Source organism: Zonotrichia albicollis, chromosome Z (assembly GCF_047830755.1).
Source record: "Zonotrichia albicollis isolate bZonAlb1 chromosome Z, bZonAlb1.hap1, whole genome shotgun sequence".
In the NCBI taxonomy this organism is placed as follows: Eukaryota; Metazoa; Chordata; class Aves; order Passeriformes; family Passerellidae; genus Zonotrichia; species Zonotrichia albicollis.
In genome coordinates, this window is record NC_133860.1 from 17,918,799 (window position 1) to 17,940,908 (window position 22,110).

General features: G+C 40.6%; 2 protein-coding genes across 16 annotated transcripts in view; one reads left to right on the forward strand and one right to left on the reverse strand.

Annotated features, from left to right (window-relative positions):
- The window catches only part of PRLR (prolactin receptor), a 152,458-nt gene extending 146,756 nt beyond the window's left edge, over window positions 1-5,702 (reverse strand). For 4 of the 8 annotated variants that reach the window (XM_026794595.2, XM_074533301.1, XM_026794594.2 and 1 more), the window contains exons 1-2: window positions 4,706-5,509; window positions 3,479-3,563 (exon numbers count right to left, since the gene is read on the reverse strand). The gene's annotated coding sequence lies outside the window, so the exon portion shown is untranslated. Of the gene's footprint in view, window positions 1-3,478; window positions 3,564-4,705; window positions 5,510-5,636 lie in introns of those variants that run through there. The other 4 variants (XM_026794591.2, XM_074533309.1, XM_026794586.2 and 1 more) reach the window with 2 other exon arrangements.
- The window catches only part of SPEF2 (sperm flagellar 2), a 117,300-nt gene continuing 100,877 nt past the window's right edge, over window positions 5,688-22,110 (forward strand). For 7 of the 8 annotated variants that reach the window (XM_026794605.2, XM_026794606.2, XM_074533295.1 and 4 more), the window contains exons 1-6: window positions 5,688-5,847; window positions 7,614-7,716; window positions 11,716-11,959; window positions 16,532-16,669; window positions 17,695-17,774; window positions 18,602-18,818. In XM_026794605.2, coding sequence (XP_026650406.2) covers window positions 5,790-5,847; window positions 7,614-7,716; window positions 11,716-11,959; window positions 16,532-16,669; window positions 17,695-17,774; window positions 18,602-18,818 — 840 coding nt within the window. In that variant the 5' untranslated portion in view covers window positions 5,688-5,789. The remainder of the gene's footprint in view (window positions 5,848-7,613; window positions 7,717-11,715; window positions 11,960-16,531; window positions 16,670-17,694; window positions 17,775-18,601; window positions 18,819-22,110) is intronic. The other variant, XM_074533298.1, reaches the window with a different exon arrangement.

The following is a 22,110-nucleotide window of genomic DNA, read 5'->3' on the forward strand; positions in this document are numbered from 1 at the left end:
TGCTTAAGCTACAGACCTAATGCAATTTGTGTTGCCTTGATCCTCTTTGTTCCATCTCTAATGGAACCCTCTTGGCCAGCTACCTGTACCAGTCACATTGCTCCATGAATTTTTGTTCAATTCCACTCTCTAATCATCAACTTTTTTTATCCCTTGCCTGCTGCTTTCCCCTACTGCTACTCCTATTATCCCACTAAGGAAGCACAGAATCCTCATCCCAAAATGCCCAACTTCCTGACTGAGAAAAATAACCATAAAGGAAAGAAAATGGTAATAAACTCAAACCAAAACTACTAAGAAGAAGGAGATGCTTAGAAATGGGTAATGAAATTCAGTGAAACCACAGCAACGTTTCCAAAATAAAAATGTCCTTAATTCCTCATGCCTTTGTTTCGCGCACTTGTTTAAAGCTGTATCAACATGCCAGTCTCTACTTCTCCTGTAATTTACTGTTTCCTTAAGATATGTATGTACTCATTATTCAGAGAGGTTCTAATAAGTTTCTTACTTCCTTTTGTTTTGCTTATGTCAATTTTTAATCAGGCAGGCAGCTTGGTTCCTTCTTTTTTTTTACCATTTACACTCAGCTTTTGCTGTTCTGATGCTTTATTTTACTCTTTTGATGCTTGAAATGGTTAAGCACTGTCTACCTTAAAGCTGCAAAATCTCCCCAAAAACTTTCAATCAAAGTCATTAGTGGGTTTTTAAAAAAACAATCAAACTAACTAACAAACAAAAACAAACCAAACCCCCATCTGCTTTAGTAAGTCTCTGAGTAGTCTCATAAATTAAGCCAAATGGCATAGATATTTGAAATGCTATTCCACTCATATTCCTCTCTCCACTCCTGCCAAGTACGTCCCACTGGAGATAAAAAATTGTCACTTTAAGCTGAAAAATCCTTCAGTCCTTGATTTAAACGTGCAATTGCTATAACTGAACTAAATGGAACCATATTGTCTCAGATGCAACCAGAAAGATTTTGCTTAAGAAGATTAAATTATCTTCTTCCTTACTTAGTTATCAGTACAAAAAAGAATCACAACAGTCAGCCACAGAACGCCACTTGTTTCTCACACTGGAAGCACTTTGCCCTGTCTCAAAAGCATCAAAACTTCCCTGCACTTCTCTTGCCTTAATCTTGCCCAGTAATTTACTGACTCCCTCAAAGTGAACCTACACACTAATAATCCATTTTGCAGTACAGAAAACAATGCACCCAGTCACAATATTTTCCTGCACACAGCACACCTGTTAACTTTCCAAGCCTCATTATATATTATCAGTACTGAACACGGTTTTTAAATATAAAGAGATTACTTAACCAGTGAATGCAGGTCTTGCATATGTATTGTATGAAAACCCATTAGTATTGCTAAGAGTTAGTTCTGCAACTGCTTGAAGTGGAGGACTTTGTTGTGGAGGACTTTGTTTTGTAGGACTGGTACAGCAGACTCATCCCAGTGCTTTTTGTGCAGATAACAGAAATATGAGAATGTTGAAGCATCAATTCAACCTGAAAATCAGATAGCTAATGTTCTTGTTTAAAAATAACAGAACAGCTAGAGAGCTGTGGAAAAAAAAAAGAGCAGAGGATGCAAACTCAAAATACACAAAACAATAACATTCTTTGCATAACGAAGGGTAATCTAATTTTTTCACACAAAGCCAGGTTAAGTTATGGAATCCCTTACCACAAATCACTGTCAATATCAAACATTTACAGAGACTCAGAAATGTCTGCATGTGTTCATGGAAGGAAAGGTTAATTGTATTAGCTTATGTCAATGCATGAAGTCCTTTACCACATTCATTGGTGGCAGGGAGAAAGTTCTGAATGGCAATGGAGTATATGCTAATGATTTCTCCCCATTTCTTCCCCAAAATCTTTTATTGACCATTGCTAGAGACAGGAGACCAAGCTAGACCTACATGGGTTGTGACTCAATAAAACTACTGTCTTGTGGCAACAGAGAAACCAAGTCAGAAGCCAGGACAAGCTTCCATGGTGCTGTTCTAAGAGCCAGCAGGGGCCATGGAGCTGTGAAATGCTCCGAGCAACCATCTGTGGAAATATGGTAAGCACGAACCACAAAATCATGATTTTTTTGCGTTTTTTAGTTTTCTGTCCTCAGTACAGACATGAGGACCCGGAAGAGGGTATATGTGAAGGACAAATAAATTCAAAACTAAGTTTTAAAGAGGTCATGCTCAATCAGTGTCAGAGGGGATAAACACCCTGAGATTAGCTCAGGTGGTCAGAGCATAGTGCTAATAATGCCAAGGCGGCAGATTTAAACCCAGTGCAGCCTATTTGCTTAAGAGCTGGACTTGATGATCCTTGTGGACCCAACTTCCAACACAGACTATTCTGGAATTTTGTGATTCAAATAACATAAAGTAAAAACAAAGTAAAATGAGTAATAAACTGGGAGGAAAGAGTGAAAAGAAGCCCTAGGAGGAGTGGAGGCCATTTAGCCTCTTTGTAACTTCTCCTAGGGCTTCTTTTCACTCTTTCCTCCCAGTTTATTACTCATTTTACTCATTTATATTATTTGCTTGGTTTGGAGAAAAACCAAGCAAATAATATAAACCATAACATTACAAGTAAAAAAACATTTAAAAAATATAATTTTTTGGGAAGTATGTTTATAAACAATCTTGTTGATACAGGAAAAAGCAAATTTTGGTGCACAAAAGGAAACTCTTTAACACAGACACTTTTTTATTACTCTGTTTTAGTTTACTGCTATTACTGTTGGCACAGCTTCCCTCTGAATGCAATTTAATTTGAGAATTCAGGTACTGTTTCATTATCCTTTTCTTAATCTTAGTTGTATTAAACTGCAGAATTAATTCCCCCAACAGTTTATTATCTTGAAGATTTAGAAGTATTTTGGTTGTTCTTTTGCTCACCTTTAAAACTGGATTTTACCATTTTATTCTTTATGCATACCACTATTATGTCCATGTTATTCAAAACTTATGTGTAAGAAAAGCTATAGACTTGGTCACATCATTTTTTGCTCCTCATGTCTGCAGTTTCTTTCAGATGGGCAAAAGGAATGAAATGTAACAGATGATCCCTGACACTTCAATTTCTGCTCAACAGGTTGCTGTCTGATGTCTTCTATTCCTTCAACTATAATAAATTCAGCCTGTAAACAATCTTCTCCTCTTTCAAAGCAAGTCCAGAATAAGGTGCATGAAGTTTACAATAAAGACAGAGCCTTAGGTGAGTAATTCACATGCATTCCACAACCCTGTATTACTGGCTAAAATCTTTTTAAAGTACAGAGTACTTCATTTAAAGTACAGAGTACATCATTTAAAGTACAGAGTCCTGTGAAAAACAGTTTGTAATGCCCAGGGGCATTCCTAGCAGAGATGTAAAAAACTCACTGCACAGGAAGTATACAATGTTATTATTTAAAAACACTGGTGTTTTCAGCAAGGGTAGAATGAGAGAAACACTTACTTTATTTGTTTTCTGCAATTATTTTCCTTTAAATGGTCTTTGGGCTCAGCTTTCACAGTGCAGAACACAGACATCTTTCCAAGTTCTGAAATTCAGGGAAAGAATGAAGTAAAATTTTATTAATACCTTATCTCATCACTTCTCAGAATAAAGAAAGCTACATTAATTTGTTAAAACAGATATAGATGAAACAGCAAGACACTACTGAATTTAAACATGAAATTCCACATCTTTTTCATAGTTCTAGCCAATCTGAGTAAGATTTTATTATGTCATCTCCACAGACAGAAAAACTCATGTTAATTTTAAACAAAATCAGATGTTTAGAAATGCACTGAATATGATCATGAACTTGAAGGAATACATTCCGCCCCACTCCAAAAAAAATCTAAAGATACAGGAAGTACTGGCTTTCCAACATCAGAGGTGATATGGAAAGAAGTTCTATACTTAACATAAATCAATTCTGGTTTGCATGTTTTAAAGTAACATAAGCTTCTGAAAATGACTACTTGCAGCAATACCTATGTATATCAACAAAAATACATATACATTGATTTCTAGAGCCATGGGAAAAATTCCATGATGAAGCTAAAATGTTTGTTCTTTCCTCCCTGAAACACCAGAAAAACACTCTGATGATAGATTCACCCAACAATTACAATCATAAAAATATTAAAAATCTGAAGTTTTTTCTTCCCCTAAAGTGCATGTGATATATCTGAACTTTTCATAAGTTCAGACAGATGCAAAACTTTGAATACCTAAAAGAATATAAATATAAATATATTTAATATAAATATAAATATATTAATTTAAACATCACTCCTAAAAGTACTTCCTCTGTCTTGAAGTTTTCTGTTACTTCACTCATTCATATGGCACTGACTTTACACTGACCTTTTCAAGATTCATAAATACCTGGTGAGTTATACATTTATATTCTTATTCTCAAGGATTTAATTTGATTCAAAGCACACCCTCTGTCAAAGCACACAGATTTAATCTGAGGAATTCTGTTTGTTCTCAAGGAGCAGAATCTGTAACATTCCAAGTTAACTGACACTTTTGAAAATTATCATTAGCTTGTTGTCTGTCATTAGCCACTAGATCACCTTGTTCCTACCCTTTTGTAGCAATAACAATCCTTCACAATTCCGTACTGTTAAAATAACTTTTCCAAGGGGAAAAAAAAAAAAAAAAAAAACGGCCAATTTAAATACCCACTATGTGCAGTGCATTTTCCAGATGCAGCTCTCTTCCCTGTTGCTCTGGCGTTTTATTACACACGCTTCAAATACCAGCACTGGAACCAGTGAGTGGCTGTTTCGGTGTGATTCTAAAACGAAGATGACTTAACGCAGACAAGAGCTGAGCGCCGGCAGTCCCGGCGGGGCTCCGGCCCGAGCAGCTGTCTGGCACAGGGTCCCGCACCGCCCTGCGTGCGCGGCGCGCCCCGGGCCGCGCTCGGCTCTCCCGCCCCCTTCCCTCACGGCGCCAGCACAGTAACAGCGTGCGCTCTTATGAGAACGGATTTGGGAAAATCACCCCGGATTAATTCCCCTGCTCCCGACAGGCTGCGCTTTGCAGAAACACAAGAATCAATCCGGTCGAAAAAGATCTTAGAGGCTGAGCTAGCGCAAGCTGTGAGCCAGCACCGCCGTGGTCAACCAGTCCATGGCACTGAGTGCCACGTCCAGTCTTTCTTTCCTAGGACACCTCCAGGGACGGTGACTCCAGCACCTCCCTGGGCAGCCCATTCCAGCGCCTAACCACCCCTCCTGCGAAGACACTCCTCCTGATTCCCAGCCTTTCGATCCCTGCCCTGCACCACCCCCACCAGCTCACGAGCAAACACGGGGGGCGCCGGGCTCGGGGCGGAACGGGGAAGTTGCTGTTTAAACAAACACACGTGGAACGCGCAGTCGGGGCGGGCAGCGCTCCCGGGGCGGGCAGCGCTCCCGGGTCGGGCAGCTCCGCGCCGGCAGCCCCGCAGGACTCCGAGACACTGGGGAGAGCCCGCACCGACCCGGCGCACCCCGCCGCGTCCCCCGCTACGCCGGGCTCAGCCGGGCCCGGCCCCGCCGCGCCGACCCCGCCTCAGCCCCCGCCCGCCCAGCGCCTCCCCCGGGGCCGCCCCGCCCCGCCGCGCGCTCACCTTGCTCCGCGCCCGGGGACGCCCGCCCGCCCGCCGCGCCTGCGCGCCCGCGCCGCCGCGCGCCCCGCCTCCGCCGGGCAGGCGCCGCCCGCGGTCGCCGCGGCAACGGGACGCGGAGCCGGGCGGCGGCGGCGGCCGCGGGTGCCTCACGCCATGTCCCAGATCCTGTGTGAGTGGCTCAACCGGGACGTGAAGCTGTCCCGGCGCATCGGTGAGTGGGGCCCCGCTGCGCGGGGACGGGCAGAGCCTGGCCGTGGGGGCAGTGGGGGTCAGCGGGGTCAGGGTCGGGCCGTCGTGCCAGGGGCGTCCCCGCGGCCGCCCCACTGACGGGCCCGCCCCCTTCCCGCCGCCACGTGCCTCCGCAGGTATAGGTTTAGTCTTCGTGTGAAAGGCGGGGACTGCAGGATCGTAGTGATCCTGTAGATCCGTGAGAAGACCTTCAAGACCACCCAGTCCTACCACGCACCCAGCAGTGCCCCTATAACCCCTGAGCCACCAAACCACATCACCCAGCGCCAGATCCAGACACCTCCTGAACACCGCCAGGGATGGTGACTCCTTCACCTTCCTGGACAATATATTCCAATGCCTGAACATTTTCAAGCTGAAGTTATTTCTCCACAAGGGACAGGTGATCTCAAGAGATGTGCTCAAACTTAAAGTGCTAATAAGGACTCTAGAGAATAAAAATTAGTGTAATGTGTTTGGAAAGCAGGGCATTGTTTTGAATGGCAGCTGTTGCGCTGGCATTGGAAAAGCATTTGTTCTGCAAGAAAGGAACAAAACCCTCAGAAAAGTTAGAGACATAGGCAATCACCAGCTGTATGAAGTTTAATAAGGTGCCACATTCTGCATCAGGGATAGGGCAACCCTGATTGTGTGTATAGACTGGGGAAGGAGGGGCTGGAGAGCAGAGCCATGGAAAGGGACCTGGGGCTCCTGGTCAATGGTGAACTGAACAGGAGCCAGCAGTGCCCTGGCAGCCAGGAGGGCCAGCCCTGTCCTGGGGCATCAGGCACAGCATCACCAGCTGGGCAAGGGAGGGGATTGTCCTGCTCTGCTCTGCACTGGGGCAGCCTCACCTCGAGTGCTGGGGCAGCTTTGGGTGCCACAGAGTAAGAAAGACTTGAAACCATTAGAGAGTGTCCAAAGGAGGGCAATGAGGATGGTGAAGGGTCTGGATAGAAAGCCAAACAAGGAGTGGCCAAGGACACTCGCTTTGTTCAGTCTGGACACCAGGAGACTGAGGGGAGACCTCAGCGCAGCTACAGCTCCCTCATGAGGGGAGGAGGAGGGGCAGGCACTGATCTCTGCTCTGTGGTGGCAGTGACAGGACCTGAGGGGAATGGCCTGAAGTTGTGTCAGGGGAGGTTTAGGTTGAATATTAGAAAAAGGTTCTTCCCCAGAGGGTGGTTGGGCACAGCAACAGCTCCCCAGGGCAGTGCTCACAGCACCAGCCAGACAGAGTTCAGGAAGTGTCTAGAAAATGCTCTCAGGGACGTCATGTTTGACACTTGGCGTTTGCTGTGAAGGGCCAAGAGCTAGATCCAATTCTAATGGGTCCTTTCCATCTCAGTGTATTCTGTGATTCTGTGATTGAATGAAGGGGAGTACATTCATTAGAGCTAGCTTTTTTTTTTCATCTGCATTTTGTGTGAAAAATCTAGTAATTATAGCTAATAGATATTTTCACAATCTCAGTGGTAATTATGACAATGTTTGCATTTTAACACTGAAAATTGGAAATGACTATGTAAAGCTGATGTTGCAAAACAGCTACACAGAAAGTATATTTATTTGTGATTTGAAAGCTATTACTGTTAGATCAATCTCCTAAAATTTCTTTGAATAATTTACTAAATTTTGGATTTAATTTTGTTATAAACACGATAACAAGTTTTGTTAAAATTAACATTTGGGTTCTTTTAATTATTTTATCTAAAAAACCCCAAACAATCACAAAACCTCCAAACTTAGTTCCAGGATCATTTCCAGAAGAATTTTCTACTGGCTACCTCCTAGGAGAACTTCTGCACAAATATGGTCTTCAGGATGACTTCAAACAATTTTCACAGAACAGGTTAGTACATATGAATAATATTTGCTCTCCTGTATAAAGTAACAAGTCTCTTACACGAAGTAGACAAAATATGTGTTTCTGTAGCTGGGATTTGCTAATGCACTGTAGAATTTATTGGAATTTAAAATATTTTTCAGCAATTCAAAAGCTAAGTCTGTTTGAGGCATGAATTGATTTCATATTTCCAGAGAGATTGATCATACTTCTTCAAGAAAATCATGCATTTTAATTGTAACTACAAAAACACCAGGTCAAACCAGAGGTTCAAAAAGCCTTTCAAGGATGTCTTTAAGATTGAGAAAAGTGGAACTCTGCCCATGATCTGTGAACAGTAAGGAATACAGTGTTGTGTTGTGGTAGTGACCCTAACATTTTCACTAAAATGAAAATGTTGGAGAAACATTATGAAGCTTTGAGCGGAGCTCTGGCTGAAGATCATATAAGAATTTATAAGTTTACAAGTAATCTTTTGTAATGTCTATAATCAAGAAGAACTGTAAAATGGGAAGTTGAAAAATCTTGTGCAGATCTGTGAGCTTTTATACATTGATGATGCAATTCGTGAGGTTGGCTTATGCAGTGTTTTGTCAGACCATGGTACACATGTACATCAAGAGTTCTAGGCTGTACAAAATCTTCCTGTTTCTTCTGAACCTCTGCTTTTATGTTCTTTGAACTTCTCATGTAGTCACACTCTTTCTTATCCCAATTCCCACCAGATTGTAGGAGAGCAGGTAATAAAGGCAGCCAACAAAAAGCGGTTTCACACAGCAGTTCTTGAACTCTGTTTCTAGGACTTCTACATTTCTTAGGAATTTCTTGGATCATTAGAAAACCCCAGGTAACTCTTAGAGTACCTGCTGTTGCTGGGAGAAATAGCTTCACGAGGCTTTTATTTCTTCTAGGAAGCTCTAGCCTCTTCTCACAAATTTTCTCAATTCTTCTTAGTAAAAGGGTGCTTTGAGCTCTTGTCTCCAGGTGATTAGAGAGGTGCATTTAGTGAGGATGCACTTCAGCAGGTGCAAGAAGCGATTGGAAATTCTGTGGAGATGGTTTATGTGTCCTCAGCAAAGATGGGGATGCATGACAGGGCATGATACTCATAATCCACTGGAACAACTACTCAGAGTGTGAGAGGCCTCAACTCGAATTTCTCTCCAATGAAAGAAGTCAATTCTCCCTGTCTCAAACTTCTGTGAGGAAAAGGAAGGTGTCTGCTCCTCCTGCTGAACCTCAGCTGCACAACAGGTTCATTGCAGTGGTAGCAGGTGAGTACTGGTGGCACTGTGTGACAAAACATCTGAGCAGGTGAAGTTAAACCACCCCAGAGCACCAGGAAGAGCAGGTGGGAATAGCAGAGGGAGACTTTCTCCTGCAGGAGATGAAAGTGCCGTCAGCTGATGTCACATGCCAGCCGGGGAGGTTTGCTGCATGCCAGAGGTTTGACCCAGAGCTGCAGAGACTTGTCCAGCCCTTGCACTAATATCCCTGCTGTTCCTGTCTGTGGACACCAAGGCTACTGCCAGAGACCTGGAGGCAAAAGCATGAGGGCCCAAGTATTTATTTTCCTCATTTCTGCTGGTGCTGGGCTTAATGAGTGGATAGATTACACAGGTTAACAAGTGGTTGTGCACCACAGGGATTTGCTTTTCCTAGTCATAGGATCCTCTTTCGAGAGGGAAGACTGCTAGGAAGAGACAGGATCCACCCATCCAAGTTGGACAAGGAACACATTGCCAACAGCCTGGCAAAATGAGCAAGGATAGCTTTAAACTAGGAGTGAGTATTGATGCAGAGGTTTAGTTTCAAACAAGAGAGGAAATGCTGGCCTAGACTGGCAAGCAAGAGGAAGGTGATGTGAATAAGAGCAGCAAAACAGTCCAGAAGGCTGCTCACCCTAATATATGCATGCAATTAAGGAGACAGGATTATGGGAAAAGCATTCACACCTTTTCTAAATTAAATTTTTTTAAAAATCACACAACTGACTGTTTCTCTGAAGTGCCTATATAGTAATGCATGCAGCATGGGGATCAAACAGAAGAAATTAGAGGCCTGTGAGCAGTTGCTGAGTAATCATTGCAATCACAGAAGGACAGTGGGATAGCTCCCAGGACTGGTGTGCTGCCATGGCTTTATATAGGCCTTAAGGATGGAGAGGCTGGGAGGGTAGGGATGAAGAGAAACTGTCCTCTATGTGAGAGAGCAGGAAGATCCAGGACCTGCCTTAGTTGTTTTCCTGCATCAAAAAGATGGCAGAGTATGGCTTCATTCATCAGCCTCCCTCTCAGATCCTGAAATTAGTATCTGCCATGCTGAGGCTGAGATTTTTTATGCCTTCTCTATCTTAGTCTGCTAAATAAAACTCACACTCAGAAACTTGAAACTAACAGTCTTTGAAGCTAACAGGAAGGTCTTACCTTGCACCAGTTGTTTACAATCTGTGATCTGGAAAACCTCTAAGGATGAAGACTATACTACTTCTCCAGGCAATTTATTTCAATATGAAATTTGTATGCATTTTTTACGTGATTGCCCTCATGGAAAAAAAGGTCTTGTTTTATATCTAGGCAGAAGGGCAGCAAGAAGGGCTTTTACAGGTATGTTCACAGCAAAAGGAAGACTGGGGAGAATGTGGGTCTGCTGGGACATGCAAAAGACTAAGATATCCCAAGGCCCTGAGACATACAAGAAAGTCTGTAGGAAGAGAGATTCAACCATGGAGAAGGAACAGTTTAAGGAACATTTAAGTAAATTGGAAATGTGCAACTCCATGGGATCTGGTGACATATACTCACCCAGGCCGTGTGACCTGGCCAATGTCATTGCTGGGCCACTCTCAGTAATCTTTGAAAGTTTGTGGTGATGGGGGGAGTCCTTAGGACCAGGAGACTGCAACTGCTGCTCTTCTCTTCAAGGAGTGCAAGGAGGGAGAAGTAGAGATGAACAAGCCAGTCAGCCTTACAGAATAAAAAGTTAGGAGCTTCTCAGTGCATGTCAGATGATTTCTGGCAAGAGGGCTCATCTTAACCTTGAATCAATGGTAGAAAAATGCTCAATACTTGTAAGCTTCAGGTCAGTGTGTAAGAAATAAAGCATCGACTGTTACAGTGAGAATAATGAGCTCCTGGACAGTTTAATCTAGAAATAATATGAATACTGTGGTACCAGAAGGTCTTCAGTTAAAATTGGGCATTTCTGTAGAATTATGCTGGATCTTGGCTGACGTCAAAAGCTGGTTGTTCCATGTGAAGGAACTATTGTGAACTCAAGCAATAGAGCAGTACAAAAAGCAGGATCTTCCGACTCAGACTGAAGTTATGGATATGTCTGATGAAATTTGATATGCTTATTGTTATAAACTGACAATTTATTGCTCTTTGGTTTTGCCCTGTGTATCTGTGGATCTTGAGTGAGTGCTTTTTCATGAGAACCCACATATAATAAAAATATTAGCCTGCAAGCCACTATCTTAGTTTCAAATGTAAATTTCACATTTAGAACACAGACTTCGTTTTCAGCAGTGCTTTAACCTTTGTTTTTCTTGGAGAAAAAATATGTTGTAAAGGTTAGTTGATTCTACAGACACTTTTTTTAATGTTTTAACTGGTGAGAGTATGAGGGATTGATACAGCTAATATAAGAAACTCCATTCAAACTCCTTGTGTGTTTTGTGGATGGTATAGCATTAGCTGCAATTGCAGATTAGCTTTTGCTATTAGATATACTTTGTGTGCACACATACTAGAATTTATATAATCCAATGTGATCTTTGTCTTTTCAAAAAGTTATAACTGCATACTAATCAATGCAGTTACCTGTACAGCAGTACAAAACTTAAGCCAAAGTGTGTATCAAATTATTTTTAAAAATCCTCTGTGTGTTGTTTTATTTCTGCTCCTGTCTTGGTATGTGTCATGACCATGCTTAATGCAGCAAGTTGGAATCGAAAATAAGTTTAAGTTCTGGGTTTTTTTGTTGTTGTTTTTAATCATACAGAGGTGCAGATGCAAAAATTAACAATTTTTCTCGCCTGGAACCCACACTTCACCTTCTTGGTGTGCAATTTAATGAGAATATGGCCCAAGACATCATGACAAGACAGCATGGGGCTGCGACAAAGCTTTTATATGAATTGTATATTGCTTTAGAAAAAAAGAGGAAGGCAAAGCTCACTGGAGTAGTTGTGGGAGCAATGAGACCTGCAGCAACTGCAAAGCTTACTGAGGGTAGAAATCAAGAGGTAAGTAACTATGTCTGTTTTCTATAAATACAAAAAGATGGCATATTTACACGTACCTTTCAAGCATGTTATGTGCTTTCCCTCTTTACTTTGTAAATCTCCTATTCAAAACCCAGTACTTAAAAGGAAAAGAAGCAAATGTTCTTTGCTGTGTCTTATACAGTGGGTTTGCACAGCTTATCAGGAGCTCAATAGGATATTGATCTTCTGTGTTCTGTGTTTCTTTGTTTTGGTTCATTCTGTGTTACCTGCTCTGTTTTCAAGCTTTCTACAGAGTTAAAATATTATAATAAAAGATAGTAGTAGTTCAGCAGCTGCCTTTTTACTTGTTTAATGAGTACAGATTGCAGACTGCATTGCAGTCTAGGTATCAACTCAGACTAATTTCCCCTCCAGGAAACCTATTTATAACTGTGTTCAGCTCTGTGCCACAGTGGTTTGATTCATTCTGTTGCATGTCTCTCCATGTATTTGTACTGCACTCCATTCTACAGCAACCATATGCTGAGAAATACAAAGAGAGAAAAATAAAGGGAAAAGAGAATATCTAAGAGGAAGTCAGTGTTGATGTGGTAGGTTCTGTTAAGGACTTCCTTCTTGTTTTTAGCAGTAATATTCAGTATATCCAGACCATTATTTTTTGTCAGGATGAGGAGCTTTTAACAAGGTATATATAATGAATTAAATTCAGCTGGGAGAAATTTCACTTTTTTTTTTTTTCTGGCACTTTTTCTGAAAAATAGCCTTCAAACAGAAGTTTACCAACAAGTGCAAAGATAGTACCGAAAAGTCAACATATCTTTTCACCTGTAGAGGGATAGCTTTAAGGAATTGAGCAACTGAGAGTATGTTCTGTCTTTAGATAAGTTCAGAATTTGAATAAGACATTTGAATGATATAATAGGAAGGTTGAGAAATAGAGAGAGGGATAAAGGTTGGAACGAGCCTCAGTTTATCCCCCCTGCTCCAAGCAAAGCCAGCTATAGCAGGTTCCTCAGGACCTCATTCAGTGCGGTTTTGAATATCTAAAGCTGGAGACTTTCAGTAAAGAAATGCTTTCTTACCTCCCATGGTCAGCATGGGACAAATCCTGAGACTGAAGTGTGGCTCTGGATGGCTGTGGGCTGTTCAGAAAGGACTGGAGAGGAACAAGAGGCTGAGAGTTTGCCCTCTATATCAAGAGGCGGATTGGATGTGAAGAGTTGTCTCTGAGGGATAGACATGAGTGGGCTGAAAGCCTGTGGATAAGAATCAGAGACCAAAGCCAAAAATGGAACCCTGTGGCTGGTGTTTACTGCAGTCTCCCTGACTAAGGCAGGCCTATTTGACAAAGTCTTGCTCCAGCTACAGGAGACAATACTGCTTGCAGACTCTTGTCCTGCTGAGGGTCTTCAACCAACATCTGCTGGGAAAGTAGCACAAGGCAATCCAGGAAGCTCCTGGAATGCAGGATAACTTCTTGAGACAGGTAATAGGCAGCCCTACCAGATGGGATGTGAATTGGATCTGATGGTCACCAATAAAACAAGTTAATTGGGACATCAAGACTGGAGGCAGCCTGGGCTGCAGTGATGGTGTTGGTGCATGGGTTGATGGTGTTTTAGTCCTGAGGTATCAGATAGTAGATCCCTGAACTTCAGGAAAGCAAACTTCCAGCTCTTTAGGGAGATAGATCACCTGAGAGGCTTCCCTCAGGGACAAGGGAGGAGAACAGAGGTGGCAAATCTTTAAGGAATTCTTCCATAGTGAGCAAGAGCTAGCAATCCCCAGGAGCAAGAAATCAGGCAAGGAAGATGAGAGACTGGCATGGCTGCGTTGGGGAACTGCTGGGAAAACAAACACACAGGCACCTGAAGCTGGGGCGGTGAGCTGGTATGAGTACAGAGATGAAGTACCATTGTAGGGATGGAGTGATAAAGGCCAAGGCACAGCTGGGACTGAACTCGGGAAGCAAATAAATGCAAAAAACAAAACCAAAAAATAGCAGGAAGAGCTTCTACTGGTGTGTTAAGCAGAAAGGAAGGTCAATAAACAATGCTGGAAAATTGGTAACAAAAAGAAGAGGAGAAGGCAGAGATACCCAACTTTTTTTGCTTCATTCTTCACTTCTCAGGCCACAACCTCTTGAGTGGAGGGACAGGAGGATGGGAACTGGGGGACAGGTTCATGAAGTGGGCCCATGGAAACATGATGAGATTTACAAGGACCGAATGCTGGTGCTGCACCTGAATAGGAACAGCCCCTGGTAGCAGCACAGGCTGGGCAGGAGCAGCCCCAGAGCAGCCGTGCCCAGAAGGGCTTGGGGTGCTGTGGGTGAGAGGCTGCACATGGCCCAGCCATGGCACTCCCAGCCCAGAGAGCCAAACGTGTCCTGGGCTGCACCCAGAGCCCCGTGGGCAGCAGGGCAGGGAGGGGATTCTGCCCCTCTGCTCTGCTCTGCTGAGACCCACCTGGAGCACTGCATCCAGCCCTGGGCTCCCAGCACAGGAACCACAGGGACCTGCTGGAGCCAGCACAGAGGAGGCCACCAAGATTATTAGAGTGATAGAGCACCTCTGCTATGAGGAAAAGCTGAGGCAATCAGGATTGTTCAGTCTGGAAAAAAGAAGGCTTCAGAGTGACCTAATTGCAGCCTTCCAGTACCTGACATAATTGAAGGGAACCTACAAGAAAGATGCAGAAAGATTTTTTATGGGGGCATGGAATAACAGGAAATGGGGGACTGCCTACTGGAAGAACTGGAAGAACTACTGGAAGAAAGTAGGTGGTGGTAGTAGTAGTAGTAGTATCTAGTAGACTAGATATTAGGAAAACTCTTTACTGTGAGGGTGGTGAGGCACTGGCAGGTTGCCCAGAAAAGTTGTGGACGACCCATCCCTGGAAGCGTTAAAGGCCAGGCTGAATGGGACTCTAAATAACCTGATCTAGTTGAAGCTGTCCCTGCCTAGAGCAGGAGGCTTGGAACTAGGTGATCTTTAAAGTCCCTTCCAACCCAAACCATTCTATGATTCTATTCCACATGTCATCTTACTGGGTACCAGGGACAAGAGTATAGCACCTCCCTCTGCACTTCTCCTCCAGAGGGAGCTGTACAGAGCAATGAGGTGTCCTTTTCTGTCAGCTAAACAAAGTTTGGCATTATTCAAGTTCAAATCTTTAAGTTCTTTTCTTCAGAGCTGGTCCTGATTTTCAATTTGAACATGTTTGTATGTTTTTCTGTGTACATTAACACAGAAAAACACAGTTTGAAACAATGGTCTCAAAATTACCGTATCTTAGTATGTTTACTGCTGTTTTCTGACTCTTCACTGCTGGATGTTTAACATTTGAAAACTGTAATGCCACATCAGAATGAAACAAAATCCAAGATGCTAAAAGATGAGAGCTCGTGTGCATCTTGCAGAGCAGCTGAGAGCTCAGAACCTCCAAGAAGAGCAAAGAGCCCAAGACACTGAAAACGTGACTAGTTATTTGTGTAGACTCCTGATGAAGTATTTTCTGAAGGTTATGTGTTTAGTAAATTAATTAAAACCAGTGTGAAGACTTCTGTGCTACATGTTCATGTCTATAGAAGAACAGAGAAAAGGTGTGCAGGGAAATAAAGCCAATGTACTCTTATGAGACCTTAAAAATGTTCCTATTTAAAAATCACTTCATGTTAAGTTGAGAGTATTTGCATATTGTCAAGCATGGAAAATATTTATAGATCTGAAGACAGAGTGTGTACATGTCACAACATTTGAGTTGTCCTTGTAAAGGTTTTGTGTCATTCTTCTTTTGTGAAGAAAAGATGGAGCATTGTACAAAAGCAGAAGAATGTCAGGAGAAGGGCATCTGTAGTGGGTTTGGCCTCAGAACATCTTGTACTTCTGTGTAGCTATTCTGATGATGCAAGAAAGGAAGAAGACATTACTTTAGACATGGTAACACTCATCCAAAGCAGAGTTTATAGTTTATGTAAATGGCCAGGTATTGAACCACACCGACGAAGTTATTGACTAATTTGATATATATTTTATGTGGCTAATGAAGGGAGAAAGTTTTGCTGTGTTTATTTAGTTGTTCTATTGCCACTACATGAACAAGAATGGCAAAAAAAGCCTCTTCATGTATCTGGACAAGAAAATGCAAGCAATATACAAAATATTCAAAATAGCATTTTAAAAGAAAATTTTGGAATACCTCTTATGATGTGTTATATATTTTTAACTATCTTTGACTTCTTTGTATAAAAACTGTTTCTTCTTCTTTATTCTACCTTTACCTGCCTGCATGTCTGGTGCACTTTAAATGAGTGTAATTTATATGTTTGTTACTTCTTGATCATCTCTGCTAGTGTTACCTAATGTGTTACCTAGTGTGTTACCTAATGGTATTCTCAGTTTCTGTACCAGAAAACTGGTATTCTCATTTTCTGTGCTGAACCAGATACCTTACTAGAACTAGAATTCAATGAAAGCCCTTAAAACTCTGTAAAGCACTGCTCATCTGCTCAAGTCTGGAGCCTGATAATGTCTTCTAGTTTCTTCCTGGAAGAGAATTTTTGGCTTAATTATATTTGCTTCATATCAGCATTACATAGGAAGGAGACAAAATGAAATAATGGCCAGGATTCAAACAGCTACTATACAGATTCAAAAACAACCATCAAGACCCACCATAAAATCTTCTGAAGCCAAAAAAATCTTAAAGAAGAAAAGGGAAGCAGAGGTAATTATCATCTATACTGTTTTAATGCTAATTAAATTAACTCAAACACCACAATTTCTGGGAACATTTATGGTTACAAATACTGTACTTGCACCATTCAAAAGCTGCTGACTGTCGAAATGATATCAATTCAACCAGTGAAACCTGGGCTGAATATTTACACAATTACGATTTTGTGGGTTTTTTTAAGTAAGAATTGTTTTGATGTAAGAGAAATTGAGAAATGTTTTCATGTAGGAGAAATAGATAGGTAGTAATTTGATTGCCAAGAGTAGCTATGAGTCTACTAGAAAGAATACATTAAATGAAAACATCAATGTTCCATTTTGATTTGCATGATAACATTTTGCACCATAATGTTTGAACTGTTCTATAACACACTATAAAAATTTCTGCTTATTAAATGCTAGTAACAGCTGAAATTGACAATAACCTTAAATAAAACCAAGAGAGATGCAGCAATTAAAAAAATTCTGCGTTATCTAGTAATTAAAAAAAATTATTCATGGATTGTAATTCAAGTTCATGGATTGTATTGTCATTAGACGTGCAACTATTATTACTTTTTACAACTGGGCAACAGTAGCAGGTGTCTTTAAATCTGAAGTTTGGTAACCTATAGTAAGACAGTTACTTGAATAACTATTAGGGTTACATTCAAGTTACTAAATGAGATTGTATTCCAGAGTATTTTATTTCAAATCCCCATATGGTGAGCATTACATACTCTGCTAGAGCCCTATGCAAAATCAGAATTATCCTGCAGAAAGAACAGCTGCAAAATTCTAGATTTTCTGGCTGGTAGAAGCAGGTGTAGCTAGAAAATGGGAAGAGGGGAAGGAAGTGAAAGGTGAAAGGTGGAAATCATCTTGCCTTTATTCTTGGTGTAGTTGATGCTTAAAATATTTTCAGTGTAAGCATTTGTGTTGTACTAACATGACGTAAAAGTGATTCCCTAGTACTTGTTCTGTTGAACCTGCTTTGTAAAGAGAAAGGAAACATAAAATTCTGTGTTACTTCTTCAGAACGTATACAAGGAGATAGAAAAGTTTGAGAAGTCTGTGACAGGAAATGTCTCTGCAGTACATGGCCATGTGACCAACAGGTAACATTTGGATACCAAATTTTTTAAGAATAGGCAGGATCTGCCGGGTGTCTGCTATGTGGACAGCTACTTAAAGAATAATGTTTCTTTTAGTTCAAACTATGATTATCCTTTGAGTGAATGCCACACTAGCCCTGATTTCAGGTTCAACACAGTTACAGTGTCTTGAAGTTACCTTTAGTTAGTAGGGAGAGCTCAAGCTTCCTTCACTACGTTTTGTCATGTGTGCAGCAAGGAAAGGCTTAAAAGTCATTTCTCTGTTCATTTCAGTCATTGGGTCTGTAAGGTCAGTACCCTTGCAGCAAGATAGGAATGGTTGTGAATTTGCATACACAGTAACACGTTCCAAAGGGAAAAGAAGTAACTTTTATCCTGAAACTTATCTGTATGTTGATTTATTTGTTCATTAATTGCCAGTAATTTTCATTCTGCCACCCCTGGTAATATGCATGCCCTACTCAGAAGATGTAACACTTTTGCATACTGCTGTGGATATTTCCGTGTGTAAACTTGTGATTAATAGCTGCAAAACTACTCAGAGTGTATGGCCATATTGAGGCGTAACCCAAATTTCTTTGGCATTCTGTGAGCCATCCTAATTTCCTGTTTCTGTGGAATTTGGCTTTCCATTGACAAAGAAATTAATGATTAGTTGGCCCAAGTCAATGCTGAAAACATCCTCTGGACTTAGTGGACATTGTCAGGAAGTAGCCACAGAGCCCACAGAGAGATGTTCTACATTTGTTAGACTTGCACATAACTATAAAGGCACCTGTGTGAAAAGACCCATAAGAATGCTAATTCCAATCTTTCTTTTCTTCAATCAGTGATATGCAAGAATTATTGCAAACACAGAAGTTTCCGGAAGCAAATCTAGAAACTATACCAGCGACAAGAACTGAGCTGTTAAATATTTATTCAGATGATGAATATTTAAGGAAAATTCAAAAACGTGTACAGGAAGATACATTCGCTAGAGAGCAACGAGCAAAGAGACGACGAAAAATGCTAGTGGATCAGTTAGCAATACATGAGATTCAAGAGGTGGGAAATTGTATAAATACAATTGCTAAAATACATAGTCCATGTGCATTCAATTAGTAATCTAAAATGTGCTTACAAATATGAAACCAGTACTTCTGGATGGCTAAATAAAATTTGAAGGGGATAAAGGGACTTATACACCCTTATGTCTAAATATCTCTTTTATGTTAATCTCAGAAAAATATGAAAGGTTGGCTGTTCTTCATCACCACCCTTACAGCATACATCATACTTATAAACTTAAAAGAATGAAATTAGGGCAGCAGAAAAAAGATTATTAAAAATCTACTGCAGGCCTGCCTTCTATTCCCTGCCTCCCTCCCCCAAAAGTTGGACAGCCTCTGCTATCAAATTGTATACTGGTTCTAAAGAAGACTCTTATTTAAAAACAACAAAATATAGCATTCCTTGTTTGAAAACCTGTATTTACAAACGTGTCGTAGGAAGGTTTTGATCTGGACTCATGAATTCTGAAATGGTTGTGCTGGGAGATATAAAGAATCAAAATTTTATTTGCAGGTCAGAGATTTGGTGTTTCATGTGTTATGAAATACAAGATGTGTCTCTGGAGAATGTCTGTGTTGTGTCTAAAAATGAATGTTGCAGATCATTGCATTTAAATCCTGTCCCATAAAGCACAAGGCTTTTATGGTTCTTCACACATTACTCCTTTAAAAAGCAGCTTTTAGATTACTAATTTCACAGATTGTCTCTTTTATAATTATTCTATCAAAACACAGCCTTGTAACTTATTGGGTTTTTTTTATTTCCTGTTATTTTTTATTTTAGTATTTCCCTGTAAGTTCCTTATATGTGTTGAACATATATAGCTGAGCCTATCTCTATTGCTAATACTAATAATACTAGTAATAATAATACCTCATAATAGCAGCATTTCAGATGTGCAGTATCTCTGAAAATATAAATTATTGCACACATATATATATTTTTAGAGCCTTGACACCTAATGTCTGGAAATTTTTTGGAAATGTTAAGAAAAAGTTTGTTGGGGTAAACATCTAAAAGCTAGGTGCTGCTCAATATCTATCGCAGTCATATTCTTGAAAAACACCAGTAGTGACTTGGAAAGGTCCATCTCTGCATAAATTCTGTCTCTGAGTTCTTATTCAAAGAGATTTATATCACGTTCTTGTTGATACGCATAGGCCATGAACAAGTTTTGTAACCCCCCTGTCTGAAATCACCGCAGTCCCAAAACTGGCTCTTTAGGCACTCTCAGCTCTTGCAGCCCCTGCAGTGTGGACCAGTGATTCTAACAGCCATGGCTACTGGCCTCCAGAGCACTTGGTGGATACAGCAGCTCAGACTGCCTCCAGAGAGGCTCCAAATCAAGTGAAAACTAGCAATAGTGTTCCTTGCTTCCCAGGAAGAAAAATCAGCTTTGCTATACGAACAATTGAAATCGCAGACTGCAGGAACTAGAAGGAGAGACAAATTAGCGTTTGACTGAAACAGTAATCTGACCATATCAGAGAATATATTTAGTGGTAATTTGGTCCTAAATTAACAGAGGAAAAACTGTGTTGTTGGAACTTTGTGAGATTTCAGGCATTAGAGGTTACTTAAAAGAAGTGGGAAGCAAACAGAAGTATTTTCTTTTAAAAATGAATGAATATATAAAATAGTTCAAGATTGCTTTTTCCATCTATTAAGTATTGAACCAGAAAGGGTTTATTGACTGAAATTGCAGCTGTTTATGTGCATTCAGGTCTGAGTTTTAGCTCCATTGCATAAGTCTTGAACATGGCATGGGATCATTTAGAGTGGAAGGAATTTCATCCCTTCGGAGTGCTGTAATGTGTTTTCATATTTATAAAAGTTTATTAAAATAATCTTGTTCAATTTTTTGGTTTTTTGGTACGCTGCAAGGTGGAGCTTTGGAGAGAAAATACTTTACAATTACATTGCAGTACTCTAGGTGGAGCACAGCATGACAGCATGATGCCAGTCAGATTTTCATAGCCAGGTGTTGAAAGTATTTGACAGTTGTGTCTTCATGCCAACTGAACCTTTATCTCCACCATTTCAACAAATTATGGGTGATTTGTACATGCTATTTTTAATGCTCTGTTCAGATTTTATGTCTCTGATTAAAAAAAATTATCAGACATAATTTACTATCAGCAGTAAATTGAGAATATGAAAATGGGAGGAGAAACAAATTGTTACTACCTTATTACCTGTCAATCCTATAGATTTGTGTGTGCTAAGCTCCAAGTTTTGGTCACAAAAAGGTCATTTATGACTGCACAACAGCACAGAAATGTCTCACCTTTATGTAAATCAAACAAAGAAATAGAAAAATAGAAGAACATGATATAATAACTATGTATGAGCTACACAAAACGTAAACACGTTAATGTTTGGCCACTGGATGCCACTGTTGTCTTAAGTAGGTAAACTGAAAAAAGCATCTATTATGCTTTCTTAGTAGTAATTTTTCAAAGTATTACTAAGTTGTCCTATTTGTGATATTTATGATTTCTTTCAGCACTTCACAGTTCTCTGTGGAGATGTTGATAGAAAATGTTAGGTCACAAACTTTTTCTACAATTTTTATTTTCTGCCCTTGTATGTTCAGAAGTTTCAAAACTTTCCAGCCTTTGGCTTGAGTACTTTCTGCATTCCTTTTTGTGTGAAAGATAGCTACTAATGCTGCACTCCTCCATCCAATGAGGATCCTTTTGGAAAGTACGAGTTTGGAGTTCTGAATCCTTATTTGTCTGTTGTGAAGTTTTGAGTTAATTGCCTTTCTCTTTTTCTTGTTCCTGAAGAATTTCCTACTGGCTCTCTTTAGGCCTAGTGAGTATGACAAAGTATTTGATCACTTAAAATACTGAAGTTCTCTTCAGTTTTCTCACTGAAAATCTGTTTTGTCTGCTGTGAAGTGTTCTAAAGGAGCATCTTCCAATTTCCTTTATGAAGAGGAAATTCACCTAGAGAAGGTGTTTTAATTTCTCAGTGGACCAATTTGCACCATTCAGTTGATGATTTGAGCATGACAAGTTAAGGTTTGAGCACTCTGTTGGGGGGTGGCTCCTTCAATTCCCTGCCAATAAGGAATTCAATATCAGTTTTCTACTAGTGAAGGCTTATTACTGCTGTAATAATTTGTGATTGAGGGTAAGGAGCAACTAATGAAAAAAATTAAGGATATTTACTTGCAATAGGAAGTAAATTGTGTAACCTCTGCTCTTCTTTGAAATCTTAATTGAAATACTAAGTACCATGAAACAGTGGATAGAATTGAGGCAGAAAAGGGCACTGTACC